This window comes from Dama dama, chromosome 2 (genome assembly GCF_033118175.1).
Source record: "Dama dama isolate Ldn47 chromosome 2, ASM3311817v1, whole genome shotgun sequence".
NCBI classification, from domain to species: Eukaryota; Metazoa; Chordata; class Mammalia; order Artiodactyla; family Cervidae; genus Dama; species Dama dama.
Genome location: NC_083682.1, coordinates 21082035 through 21095826, shown reverse-complemented (window position 1 = coordinate 21095826; position 13792 = coordinate 21082035). Strand labels below are relative to the sequence as shown.

The window sequence follows — 13792 nt, the reverse complement described above, 5'->3', positions numbered from 1 at the left end:
GCTGGGTTTCTCCCTGGGAGTGGGGGTTTCTCCTCTTGAGGAGGTCCCAAGACAGAACAACTCAACCCAGGAAGCCTGGTGACCCCTTGGCTGCCGAAGTCCCTGGGGAGGGAGGCAGTGCCTAACGGCCTCGTGGTGAGATGACAGTTCCATGGGGAATGCAGGAGTGGCGTTAGGAGCCAGCCATCATAAAGCGTGGAGTTAGCATGGATTGTGCGGGTCACAGCAGGGCGGGACAGCCCTGGTGTCCTGGAAGCGACGGCCAAGCTGGTGGTGATGGTGAGAAGCGGGAGGAGCCGGGCAGGGCCAGCTGACCCCAGCAGGGAGGAGCTGACCCCAGTGGGGAGGAGCTGACCCCAGAGGGGAGGAGCCAGGGCTTCCAAAGAGGAAGGACGGGAGGGAGGACAGGGAGGAGCAGGAGCTGGTGTGTGGAATGCAGGGAGCCTGCGGGCGCAGCCACAGAGGAGACAGGTCTCGGGGGTCCCTAGACCTACCCTGCCTGATGACCTGGCCCTGCTGCTCACTGCACTAAACCCTCAAGATGGGGGGGAGGGCAGAGAAGTTAGCGGCCTGCCCCGGCCTCCCTACCCCCGCTTTGGGCTCCCTCCCCCGCTAGCCCAGCGGTCCCTTCCCCATCCCGGGAGTCTCATGTCTCCTTCGTACCTGCTTCCAGCCCGGCTCCCGACTTCATTTCCGAACCTGTGTGGAAATAAAGCAAGCGTCCACAGCCAGGGCCTGGCTGGCCAGGGTGGGACGGGACTGGGGGTGGTGGGGTGGGGTGGGGCAGCCATCTGGAGGGTCAGAGGGATGGGAGGGGGTGGTCCCTCCTGCATCATGGCTCTGGGCCACCCCAGAGATCTGGACTAGCCAACCTGAACTTGGAGTTGGTTCAGATTGACTTAGAGGCTCCAGGTGAGTGGGGCTAGAGAGAGAGAGAGGTGGGGTTGGGGGGGTGATTCTGAGGAGGTGGGGGTGCGAACACTAAGGGGAGGGCACAGGAGTGGGGGCATTGAGGGGAAGACACGGAGGGTAAGCCACAGGGGACCGGGAGGGTTGGGATGATGTGTGGATGATATTATGCAAATCATGTGGGCAAAGCACTATGCAAAGCAGCGCCTATCAGGGAGGAGGCGTTGGGAGCAGTGTGTGATCCACAGGGCAGCCCCGCGGCCCCCGGGGCCCAGCTGAGGCCACCTGCTCAGCCCAGAATCTCTCCCAGGGCCGGGCAGCCTGTGGGTGGGCCTTCATCTTGGAAGGGTCAGAGACTGCCAGGGCCCAGGCCCCCTGGACCGTCCTGTCTGCCCTGGACTGACCCCCTGGAAAAGGGCGAGACCTCCAGCCAACCTTAGGATCCGGAGCGCCGCTGGCGGACTGCCTGCCCAGCTTCTCTGGAATCCCCTCCACACCCCTCTGAGGCTCCCTCCTCCGAGCCTGAGCACTGCCCTCTGGCTGGCATCTCCTTCCCAGCACCATGGTCCACATGTGTCCCCCAGGGAACTGCAGACGGCTGAGCCCGGCCCCCTGCACGCCAGGGACTGGACAGTGCAAGGGTCACCCCTCAGCTTAGCAGGGGCACCCTGGAGGCAGCCCTGTGCCCCTAGGACCCTGGAGGACCTCGCCTGGGGCCCTGCCCTCGCAGGGAGCGGCTGCGGCCCATGGCCCTGGCGGTCCTGGCCGCCCCACCTTGCTCCTTGAGCCGGATGATCTCCGTGTCGGAGCCGAAGCTGTTCCAGGCGGTGCAGTTGTAGATGGTCTGGAAGTCGGCCCTCACGATGTTGCTGATGGTCAGCGTGGAGATGACGCCCTCCTCTGTGCTGACCGTCTCCACCGTGTAGCGGCCCGATGTGCCCGATTCCAGCACATTCTCCTTCCAGGACCAGGCCTGCCCAGGTGCACAGAATCAGGAGGTCATCCCCCAGGACCACCCATCAGGACCACCGGGTGACCTCCCCGCCCCTGGGTGCACGCGGCCAGGTCCACAGTCGTGATCACTGCCACAGAGCACACGTCACAACACGTGTGCACACAGCACAACATGCACACACATCACAACAGGGACACACCCACCACCCCACACACAGCACACATGCACACACACACATACCACAACACGGATATACCCATCATCATACACACAGACACACACACACACATCACAACAGGGATATACACCCCCCCACACACACACACAACATGGATACACCCACTGCCCCACACACAGACACATACACACACACACAATATGGACACACACACCACCCCCCCCACATCACAACATGGACACACCCACCACCCCACACACAGACACACATATCACAACAGGGATATACACACCCCCCCCACCCCACATCACAACATGGACACACCCACCACCCCACACACAGACACACACACATCACAACAGGGATATACACACCACCCCCCCACACACATCACAACATGGATACACATACCACACACACACCACAACATGGATACACACACCACACACATCACAACATGGACACACCCACCACCCCACACACAGACACACACACACATCACAACACGGATATACACACCACCCCTCACACATATCACAACATGGATACACATACCACACACACATCACAACATGGACACACCCACCACCCCACACACAGACACACACACACACATCACAACAGGGATATACACACCCCCCCTACACACATCACAACATGGATACACATACCACCCCACACACAGACACACACACACACACATCACAACATGGATACACCCACCACCCCACACACAGACACACACATCACAACAGGGATATACACACCATCCCCCCCCACATATCACAACATGGATACACATACCACACACACATCACAACAAGGATACACACACCACCCCACACACAGCACGTGCGCGCACACACACACACCACACCATGGATACACCCCTCCCCCCCCACACAACACGGATGCACCCACCACCCCATACACATCACACACACACACCCACCCACCCACATGCATGCACAGAGGCTGGGCCACCTCAGAGGGTGTTTCCATCGACAAGGGTCCCTACGTGGCTCTGGGTTGGAACGTTTTCCCTGGGGGAGCGGGGGCCCTGGGGTAGCGATGGGAGACCCTCCTTCAGATGGTATCCCGACAGGTGGCAAAGACCAGCCCCAGGCTGACAGAGTCTGGTTTTGTTACTCTGTATGTCTGTACAAAGGTTATGCTTGGAGAGAATCTTCTTCATCTAGCTTGGTTTAGGATGGTGATGGTTTACTGATTCTCAGACCCATTGCAGGTACACTGTACCCCACCCTTCTTGTTGCAGCGTTCAGTAACAGAATGAGTACTAGGGGATGGGGTGGATGAGTCCCAGGCCGCTTCCAGGTCACTCCTGGTTGTGGGGGGTGCCCTGGGCTCTGTGGGGGTGTTTAAGTGCATCCGACACCATCACCAAATGTTCCCTGGGGGTAGAACTCCCCCAGTTGAGAACCCCTGGCCTCGAATCCCATCTCCATGAAGACAAAGACTGTGTGAACATGTTCAGGGGTGGACTAGATATTGTCTACAATGGGACAGTGTTGATAATGTTCCATTGACAATGAAATATAATTACACTTATACTTTAAAAACAATTTAAAGAGCGAAAGGAACAGAGAAACATAGGTGTTAGTCCTATGCATGAACTTTTGCCATTTTTGTGTGACTCAGACAGTGAATGAGCTCAACCCCTGAGGAAGTGTGTAACTGTAACAACGTCTTCATCTACAGGAGGACACCTTAGTTGTCGGGCATGTGCCCTCGACCGCCACTCTGGCACCGCCGTCCCCGGGAAAGGTAAAGCTGCCCTGTGAACTTGAGTCTTCCGGCAGGACCACCCGGGCCCTGGGGCTTGCCTCTCTTTTTTTTTCTTCCCCAGCTCCCGCCAGTTTCAGCTGAACTTGGCTGAAGACCCCACTTTTACAAAGGCAAATACCCAGGAGGGCCAGGAGTGAGCTAGTTGGGCTGCCTCAGCCGCACTGCCCTGCGGGGAGCAGGGTTTGGAGGAAGGGGGCAGGGAGAATGGAGTGATTCTTTTGCAGGGAAAACTTGATAAACGGGGCAGCGTCCTCCACGGACAGCCAAGCAGAGGAGGCCTCCGGAGGTGCAGAGAGGGGTCTGCCGACTATAACTGCTTCCTGTTTACGACTTTGCTAACGGCTGGCCTTGAACCCAGGAAAGGGAAGAGATGGTTTATCTTTTCCTTCTGCTGCCCTCTTTCCCCTCTGCCCTCAGGATGCAGAATGCAGTCAGAGGCACAGCTAAGAGGCAGAGTGGAGTTAAACATACCCACGGGTGAGGAGCACACCCCATCCTGAGAAAGGAAATTGCCCGTGACTTTTGTCTTCATGACGCTTTCCCAAGAAATAGTTTTTCCCAATAAGAAAGGGAGAGCAGAGACGAGACTGACCAGCCAGATGGCTGAGCAGCTGCGGGCGGAGATGACCCACCAGACTGTCTGGTATGTGTGTGGGGGGCGGCTGTGCCCCTTGCTCACCACCACCCCCCCAACAAGCCCGCCCCCAGGCACTCACGATGCGGTCGGGAGGTGGCGTGCTCCGGATGAAGCACTTGATCTGGCCCTTTTCCCCATGCAGGGCATGCTGGGTTTGGGTGCTGGAGATGATGGGGGGTCCTGTTGGGGAGACAGCATCATATCAGAGATTCGGGAGGGGCGAGCCCCTGGCTGGACCCCTCGCGGCAAGTTCAGAAGTTTATACATCCATTCAGTCATTCAGCAAACATTTAGCAGGGGCTTAAGAGATAAAAGAGGCGTCAGTCATAAACCTTTCAGGGGAAGATGAGTGAGCGAATGCCTCTAAATCAGGATTCCCAGAGACATGAAAAGCTGTAATAGAAGATGGTGGTGGTGATAGAAAGAGGTGAGGTTGACACCAGGCAAAGTGCTAACCGACCTCACAGGAGAGAGAAATCTACCTGGCAGGTGGGGAAAGCTTTATGAAGGAGGCGGTAAACCTGAGAAGGGAGTGGGGGAGGGGTCAGAAAGGAAGGAAGGAAGGTAATGTCACCTCCCCTAACTAAAGTCAGTTCAGTTCAGTTCAGTCACTCAGTCGTGTCCGACTCTTTGTGACCCCATGAACTGCAGCACGCCAGGCCTCCCTGTCCATCACCAACTCCCGGAGTTTACTCAAACTCATGTCCATCGAGTCGGTGATGCCATCCAACTATCTCATTCTCTGTCATCCCCTTCTCCTCCTGCCCTCAATCTTTCCCAGCATCAGGGACTTTTCCAATGAGTCAGTTCTCCGCATCAGGTGGCCAAAGTACTGGAGTTTCAGCTTCAGCATCAGTCCTTCCAACGAACACCCAGGACTGATCTTTAGGATGGACTGGTTGGATCTTCTTGCAGTCCAAGGGACTCTCAAGAGTCTTCTCCAACACCACAGTTCAAAAGCGTCAATTCTTTGGTGCTCAGCTTTCTTTATAGTCCAACTCTCACATCCACACATGACCACTGGGAAAACCATAGCTTTGCCTATGACCTTTGTTGGCAAACTGAAGTCACGTCGGCCTTAGTCAGCTGTTGGATTTTAAGCCGTTCCCTCATATATCCAGTAGAGGGCGCGCTCGCCTAACAAATCAGTGTCCTTGGCCGGCCAGGCAAACCAGGCAGGAAGGTGTTCCTCCCCCAAGTGGGGAATCACCCCACATAGATGGACTGGGCTGGGTACGTTCACAGCCTCCATCTCACAGGTGTCTCAGGAGATCCCTTAGTTCATCACCTTGTCTGACTCCAGGTGCATACCAGCCAGCCCAGGTGGGACCATGGCTCCAAAGCTGACCTCGATGTTATCATATCCGGCCCAGCTGTGCATGGGTGTACAGGTCATGATCACGGATGTCCCCGGGGACACCTGGCTCATTTACCACATCAGACAGCCTGGAAGGTCCACCAGGAATCCGGCAGTGCTTCCCGTCCGTTTCTGCCTGTTTGTTTCCCCTGCATGGTGCCCGCCTGGTGTGAGACGGGGACGGAGGAGACTGGGGCTCCTGGCTAGGCTGGGCGGTTGAGGTGAGGGGTGCAGGGGCGGGAACCCTTGTGCCCTCTTCCCAGTCCCTGGGGTAAAGTTTGGGGTTTAGGTGGCAGGAAAGAGAACTAAAGCAAGGGACCTGGAGGACGGGCAGATTTATGCTGGGAACAAAACAAAAATTGCTCCAAACATATTTGCTGTATATTAGCCACCTGAATTAAAGTAGATTTGCATTTCCGAGAGTAGCTCTCAGCCAAGGGGAGAAACATCCTGGGAATCGCCGAGGTGACTCCTATTGCGTTTAGGCTGGGAAATGGCTTGGCGCTGGGTGTGGGGAGGGAACCCTCATAATAAGAACTCCCACCCTCAGGGGTTTCTCTCTTGGATCCCTCAGCTCCAAGAAGCCTTTGGCTTTTGAAAGGCAGGAGTGCTGCTGGGCTGAAAGTGATGATCCCATAAAACCTTTTCGCCTTCACTTCCCAGGAACTAGGATTTCCCTGGTAGGGGTGGGGTGGGGTGTCTTAGCTGATCTAAAAGTGACCAAGAAAGACCCTGATGCTGGGAAAGATTGCAGGCAGGAGGAGAAGGAGGTGACAGAGGATGAGATGGCTGGATGGCATCACTGACTCAACGAACACGAGTTTGAACAAACTCCAGGCGATGGTGAAGGACAGGGAAGCCTGGCTGCTGCAGTCCATGGGGTTGCAAAGAGTCAGACATGACTGAGCGACTGAACAACAACGAAATGCGTACACATATAAGGGCTTCTTATAAGAAAGCAGAAATCCGGGTGAGGGTAGACAGGGTTAGGGGAATCGGAACGCAGCAGCAGTATGCTTTCTATCCCGTTTCTGCAAATCCCAGGTTTGAGCCCATTCAGTCGAGATCTAGGCAAGTTTATTCCCCAAAGGGCGATGGCCAGCAGTAAGACCCCAGCCTGGGTGCCTTTGGATGAGAACCTCATCTCATTTGGGGTTTGTTGGTAGTGTGGGTCCCTTGGGTCCAGGCCCTTCCCAAAGGTCTTCACCACCCCTCCACCTGTTCTCCAGACACAAGTACAGGTAAGTTCATTCCCAAGTCTACTCCAGTGTGGGCTGGCAGAGTCCTCTCTGCGGGCCAGTTCATTCATCCCCCTGCCTCCTTGCTTCACTTCAGTCTCTTGGGTGTTTCCCTTCCTCGTGGCCAAGGGGAGCCTATGCCATAGGATTGGAGGCAGAGGAGGGGATTGGAAAGAAGGACGCTGGAGGGTACAGATCACACCCTGGAGAGACCCCAGGGTCCAGGTTGGGGTGTCTCATCCAAGAGGAATGTCCCTCTGAGGCATGTGTTGCCTCCTCAAGAAACTGCTTTGATGCTCATTGGAAAATGCTTGAAAGTCTGAAGTGACGCGCATTTCAGTCCCTCCTGTATCGACCGTGCTTCCCCCAGACGCGAGGATGCTCCTTGAAAAGCTTCAGGCTTGCGGGGCCATGTGTGGGTCTGAAGGTCCCCAGCCGGACTGGTCACAGGGCCATTGGAGCGGAGCTGGCTACAGTCACGGGCCAGCCCGACTCCCTGCGCCCTCCCAGGGCGGGCAGTGGGGAGGCCACTGATTTCACCAGGCCTGGCGCTGGAGGAGCCGAGTGTCAGACACCGGAGCCGGCAGGAAAAGGCTGCAGCCCGTGTTGCCATGGATATACGGAGGCGCGATCAGATGCTGTTATTTTTAGCCCTGCAGCACAAATTTATTGGTGGCATCCTGGGGACACGTAGGAAAGGCAGGAAGGCTCCCGAGACCGGGTTCTGCCCGGGACAGACGGCTCTGGGGTCTGAGTGGATTCACCCTCCCTCTGGGGCTGGGGAGGAGGGAGGAGAAGAAAGAGGCTGGCTAAGGGGGACAGCAGCGGACGGGCGGGGGCAGGGTGCGGTGAGGAAGCGCCGAGCTGGTTTGAGTTTCTAGCAAGGGGGAGGCCAGATGAGGCTGTCAGTGGGCAGCTTCCTGGGTCGAGATGAAGCCACTCGGGCTGACTTCGGGGTCTTGGCTCAGCCCCGCGCCTGGGCCCTGGCCTGCAGCCGCCCTACAGAGTTGGGTCGGTGGTTCGGTCCTTGCCGGGACTCAGAGCCTCGGGGCTTCTATCGGAGGCGGGCTATGTGGGAGCAGGGACTCACACAGAAACGAAACCCAGCAGAAGGAAGTTGATTGGAAACGGGGGGTTGGGGTGCCCTTAGCGTCCTCACCCCCTCAGGCCAGCCGAGCTGGTGCCGAGCGCACAGGACGGCAGGAACATGGGATTCCTGTCCTGCTGCTCCAGCCTTCCAGGGTCTGACCTGAGCTAGGCCCCCGCCTCTCTGTGACTTCTGCATCCCGTGATCCAGGCCCCGTGCCCTTAACAGCTCAAGTGATGGCTCTCTGGTAACTCAGATTGTGTTCTCTCCTGCTCTGCTGTGACCCTACTATAGATAATGAGACCAGTTCCCTGCCCTCAGGGGACCCCTTGAACTTGGCCCAGTGGGGATGGTGGTGGGTCTTCCTGAGCGGTTCTAATGCAAAGGGAAGAGGTAGCCCAGGAGTCGCAGAGATGCCCTCTAAAATTCCCCACCAGGGCCAAGGTCAAGGTCAAAGGGTGGATATGGGATCTACGTTTGTTGCCCATTGACCCTCTGACCTTTTTCCTGGTCAGGAAAAAATCCATCAGTCATCACTCTTAGGGCTGAGATCTTGTGGAAGGAGCACCCAGGAGGGAGGTGACCAGGAAACCAGCCGGGTCCCTCCTCACATCCGGGTTCTGACGTGGACTTGAAGTGGTGGATGGAACACTATAGACCCAGAGCAAAAATCAAGCCCTCGGAGCAATGCTTGGGACTCTCGTGGCCCCCCGCCCCCGCCCTGGCATGAGCAGGGTCTTACCATTGACAGTCAGGGTCACCTCTCGCTCCCCAGCCCCCACCCGGGGCACCACGGCTCGGCACACATATTTCCCCGCGTCCTCCTGGCGAACAGCTTTGAGGGTCAGGGTCTTCTCATTGCTCAGGACCTAGGAGATGTGGAGAGGGTCGGACACCGGGAGTAGGGGCCAGGCTCTGTCTGAACCAGAAGGGCTGAGAGGTGGGCTAGGGGGTGGTGGGGCTAGGTCTGCAGCATCTCAGCTTAACAACCATGGGGTAAGGTAGGGGGCAGAATGTCTTATTACACAGCGTGCCAGGCGGACCGTCCTATGGGGGGAGCCCCAGCACAGAGGACCCTGTGAGGTTGAAGATGCTGCAGCCCTAAGCGGTGGGTGCAGGGGGGAGGCTGGAGTGAGAGAGCTCTATCCTGAAGCTGAGGATCCCCTGCAGGAGGAAATGGCAACCCACTCCAGTGAGAATCCCATGGAGAAGCGCATGGGCAGAGGAGGCTGGCCGGGCTACAGTCCATGGGGTCACAAAGCGTTGGACACGTGAGAGACTAACACACTAACTTTTGGAGGGATGAGAAGGAAATAGGCTTTGGCATTCGATGTCTGAGTTGAGATCCCAGCTTCAGAGGTGCCTCCGGTGTGGCTCTGGCCTCTAGCTCTCTTCTCTGAGGCCCTTTCCTTATCCCTATAATGGGGCAGTGACGCTCGGAGGACAAGGTGGTGTCCAGCACACAGTGGGGGACACAGAGGTCACTTTCTCCCCTGCTTCCCTGCTTGAGGCTCTCACTGGTCCTCCTGGGAGGAGGGAGGTCTGAAACTCTTGGTACTTAAGTTGCTCAGTCGGGTCCGGCTCTTGCGACTCCATGGACTGTAACCTGCCAGGCTCCTCTGTCCATGGGGTTTTCCAGTATTCCAAGAACACTGGCGTGGGTTGCCGTTTCCTCCTCTAAAGAACACATACACTTTAAAAGAGGAGAGGCAGGGAGAAAGCAAGGCTTAACCGCAAAGCTGAAGCTGATGACTGTTAGGGGAAAGCTGAAAAACCTTTCTAGGGACTTTTCACCCCCAGCGTCTGGGTGACTACCTGCTTTTCTCATAAGGTTCACGACAGGGTGAAACTGCACTGGCTGAACGTGTTTACGGCTAAGGGGGGTAGGTGTGGGTACCTGGGGCTCCTTCTCCCCTTTCTGGGGCCCCTCTTCCTGCAGTTTATACGGGAGGCTCTCACCTCCAGTGTATGAGTGAGAGGGGCCCCGGGAGGCAGTTACCCCCTGGCCTGAGGTCCCCCCACCCCACCAGGCTTGCTGTGGTCCCAGCTGTGGACTCACCACGCCTGAGCCCCGCTTCATCCAGACGATGGTCAGGGACGGGTTGCCTGTCCAGGCGCAGCTGAAGACAGCGTCTGAGCCCAGGTCTACGAGCAGGGACTGGGGCTCTGTGGTCATCCTGGGCCCAACTGCCATGAGAGGAGGGAAGAGACGGGGCTCTGGTGGGCAGGATGTGGGACCCTCCTGTCTGCCCCTCCTCTGCCTGATTGTGCTTGCCCCATCCATCCACGCCAGCCCATTCCCTTACAGGTCAGTCCTCTACCTGTCTGGGCCTGGTCTGGTAGGTAAGCAGGAGGACCCCTCTCCCCTAGCCCAGCCTCCCTGGGGCCCACTGGGGAAGTAGGCAGCTCCAGGCCCAGAAAAAGCTGCTCCGGCCCCATTTCTGCCTGGATTTGCCCCCCAGCGCTCTCCCATCCCGTTCCCTCTGTCCTGATCCCAGGAAGCCCCACCCTGGCCCCAGGGTTTGGATGGAGGGGCCTGCCTCCCACCCCAGAATCTCTGTCTGCCTTCAAGTCAACTGCCCACCTCCTTCAGGCCTCAGCAGGTAACCTGGAGCCAAGTTTCCCCGGGCACCTAGCCCAGCTCCTGGGCCACCGCAGGGCCATTGCAGGGCTGAGAGATAAGGAGTGGGGGACACCAGGCCTCCTGTGCGGTGTCACCCCCCCCCCCAATATCCTCTATTCCGGCCCCTCCCCACCTCCTTTTCAATCACTGAAGGGGAGGCCTTCAGGTCCTTTCCCCACACCCCTCCTGTTAGTGGAGGCTCCCCTGCCCCACCCCGCCCTAACCAGAAGCCCCTGCAGACGGAGCCTGGGTCCCCAGAGCAGGTGCAGCGGTGGGATTTCAGGGGCAGTGACAGGAGGGTATGCAGAGAGCTGCCTTCAGGGAGCAGGTGTGAAACCAGGGTCCGGAGGCCCGCAAGAGTCCCTGATGCAAACAGGGAGTCATCGCGCTTCCTGCTGAGGCTGGTGGGGGCGAGGGGGCCAGGAATAAAGTTTGTAAGAGTGCTTCTGAATCTGTACAGGGTTTTGGGTGAGTTGACGGTCAACGCTGTGAACACAGCTGAGGGCTGGCTCCCCGAGGGTCCCTGCCTGGCCAGCAGTGAGGATGGGGAGTCCCTGATGGGAGGCTGACCCATCTCGTCCTCATTCTGCTGCTCATCTGCTGTGTGACTTCAGACCTCCGTCCCCTCATCTGGGTGCTGGGAATAAGAATTCTAGCCTCCCTAGGTGACTGTTTAAAAAAAATAGATTTAATAGATTTTTTTTTTTTTTGGCCATGTTGCTGTTTGTAGGATCTGAGTTCCCCAACCAGAGATGGAACCTTCGCCCTCTGCAGTGAAAGCATAGAGCTCTAACCACTGGGCGCCAGGGCAGTCCCCTCCCTGAGAGATTTTGAGGGTCAAGATAAACACGAGACAGTACGTGGGAACGTTTTCTGTAAAGGGCGTGCATTCCGAGCTCGGGAGGCATTCTTATGTCGTGTGCAACGAGCCCACGATGGTGCCTCCAGCCGAGAGCAGAGACCAGCCAGAGCGCGGCAGCCAGGGGAGGCCCGAGCCACTCACAGTAGACGTCCACCGTGCGGCTGATGTTGGTGCTGCCCAGGGCGTTGGTCACCTCGCAGGAGACGGGCTCCGAGAAGTACGTGTAGTCCACGGTGGTCCGGTACACCTCCCCCGAGGCTTCCTTGATGATCTGGCCCCGCTTGGCCCACCTGCAACACAGGCACTGGGGCTGGTGTGGACCTCCCGCCGAGGGGGGGTTGCAGGACGCGTCCCACCCGCTGGAAGATGAGGCCTGGCGAGGGGCGGGATGCGGCAGGCCCCCGAGGGGTCCCTTGGGGGAGCTTCCACAGCGGGGTTACTTCCGGGGCTCGGGAAGGGGTCGGTGGGGGGGTGGTGGGCTCTGGGCTGTGGGTCACCAGGCAGCCAGCAGCACTTGACTGATGGGTTATTCTGGAGGGAGGTGGGTTGACTCCCCAGTGGGTCTGCCCACATGGCTGGCCAGGAAATGGAACCCAATTGCCAGACCCCGGGCAGCTTGGCTGTCCTGCTCTGAGCTCCCTTGGGGGGTCTAGTCCTGGACCACACTGGAAAAGGAGGCCAAGCCTGTGACTGAAGAGGCCAAGGTCTAGTGGTGTGTGCCCATTCATGCATGTACACCTGCACACACACGTGTATACATACGCATGGGCACGAGGAAGCTTGATTTCCAGACAAGACAAGAAGCTGATGGAGAGGTGACAGGCGTGGTCTCGACTGCCCGCCCTCCTGCTCGGGCAGCTCTCCCAGTTCCCCTGTCCTGACTCCTGTCCCCAGCGTGGGTCCCATCACAGTGCCCCTCTCTCCTGAAAGCCCTTCAGTCCTCTCCCAGGCTGCTACTTACTCATGTTCCTCCACCCCCTCTGCCTCCCACCCCGGCTCTGCTCTCTGGGGACCTGGGCTGTTTCAGCACTGCTTTTATGGGACCAGGGGTTGGTGGGGGTGATGGGAAGACAGCTCTGCTGACTTCTTTCATTGGCCAGTTGACTGATGGGTGTCTTGGGTCTGGCCCTGGGGCGGTGATCACTGTCCTGGTGCGGCAGACAGCAGAGCACCCCAGGGGTGCGTGTGCCTGTGTGTGTGAGGCTGGGGGCCCTCCTTACAGCTGTGCGAGGAGAGAGAATCAGAGCTTTCCCTGGCTTAACTCTTACTATGGTTAAAACTTTTAAAAACACACTTCTCAACAGGCGCTTCCTACTGTAGTTCAGCCCTGTTTGGGGGTACATGTCTTTTTAAATTTGTTTTGTTTTTGACCACCATGCAGCACATGGGATCTTAGTTCCCTGACCAAGGATCGAACCCGTGCCCCCTGAAGTGGAAGCACAGTCTTAACCACTGGACCACCAGGAAGTCCCTGGAGCGTATGTCTTTGCCAGGGCTCAGGAAGGCCCCGTTATCCCGGGACCACGACTCCAGGTAGCCATGTTCTCAGGGCCCCCTTTCCTGGGGTCACAGAGGCCTGGCCCCTGCCCTTCCCTCCACCTGCTCCCGCTTAGCCAGGCCATCCGGCTCGGGAGGTGGCCGTCTCCCAGTATCGCACAGAGCACCACGTTGACACTGTGCAGTTATTATCGTGAATTAATGTCAGATCGTTATTAAGAAGACAATTAATAATAACAATTACGGTTTAACAACAGAGCAAACCATAGCTCCCCGAGAGCTGAAGGAGCTTCCCAACAACCCATTATGAGTTATTCATGAATCATTTCAATCTCTAACTTTAATTTTATGACCACACTTAATAGTCAGGCACAGCTCCCACCTGAGGCGGATGAGTTCAGTCCGGGACACACGGTGGGGGATCAGCGTCCAGCCCCTGCTCCACCCATCCTGCAGCCGTGAGGGATGCTACAAGGAGGGGGCAGCCGGCTGGGCTAGGAGGATACAGGTGAGACCCTCCTGCCCGGCCTGGACTCCTGCCTCTGGTTGCCCACAGCCCCAGGAAGCAGGCTCTGCTGGGCAGTCCTCTTCCATTATTGGGGGCTCCTGGGGGAAGAGGGGGCTTTCTCCCCACTCATCTGAG

General features: G+C 57.6%; 1 protein-coding gene across 1 annotated transcript in view; it reads right to left on the bottom strand.

The window, feature by feature from the left end:
• Positions 1-13792, bottom strand: part of KIRREL3 (kirre like nephrin family adhesion molecule 3) — a 595138-nt gene that overhangs the window by 10241 nt on the left and 571105 nt on the right. The window contains exons 8-12 of the mRNA XM_061166806.1: positions 11794-11942; positions 10227-10354; positions 8910-9036; positions 4565-4665; positions 1684-1882 (exon numbers count right to left, since the gene is read on the bottom strand). Of these exons, the coding sequence (XP_061022789.1) occupies positions 1684-1882; positions 4565-4665; positions 8910-9036; positions 10227-10354; positions 11794-11942 (704 nt within the window). The remainder of the gene's footprint in view (positions 1-1683; positions 1883-4564; positions 4666-8909; positions 9037-10226; positions 10355-11793; positions 11943-13792) is intronic.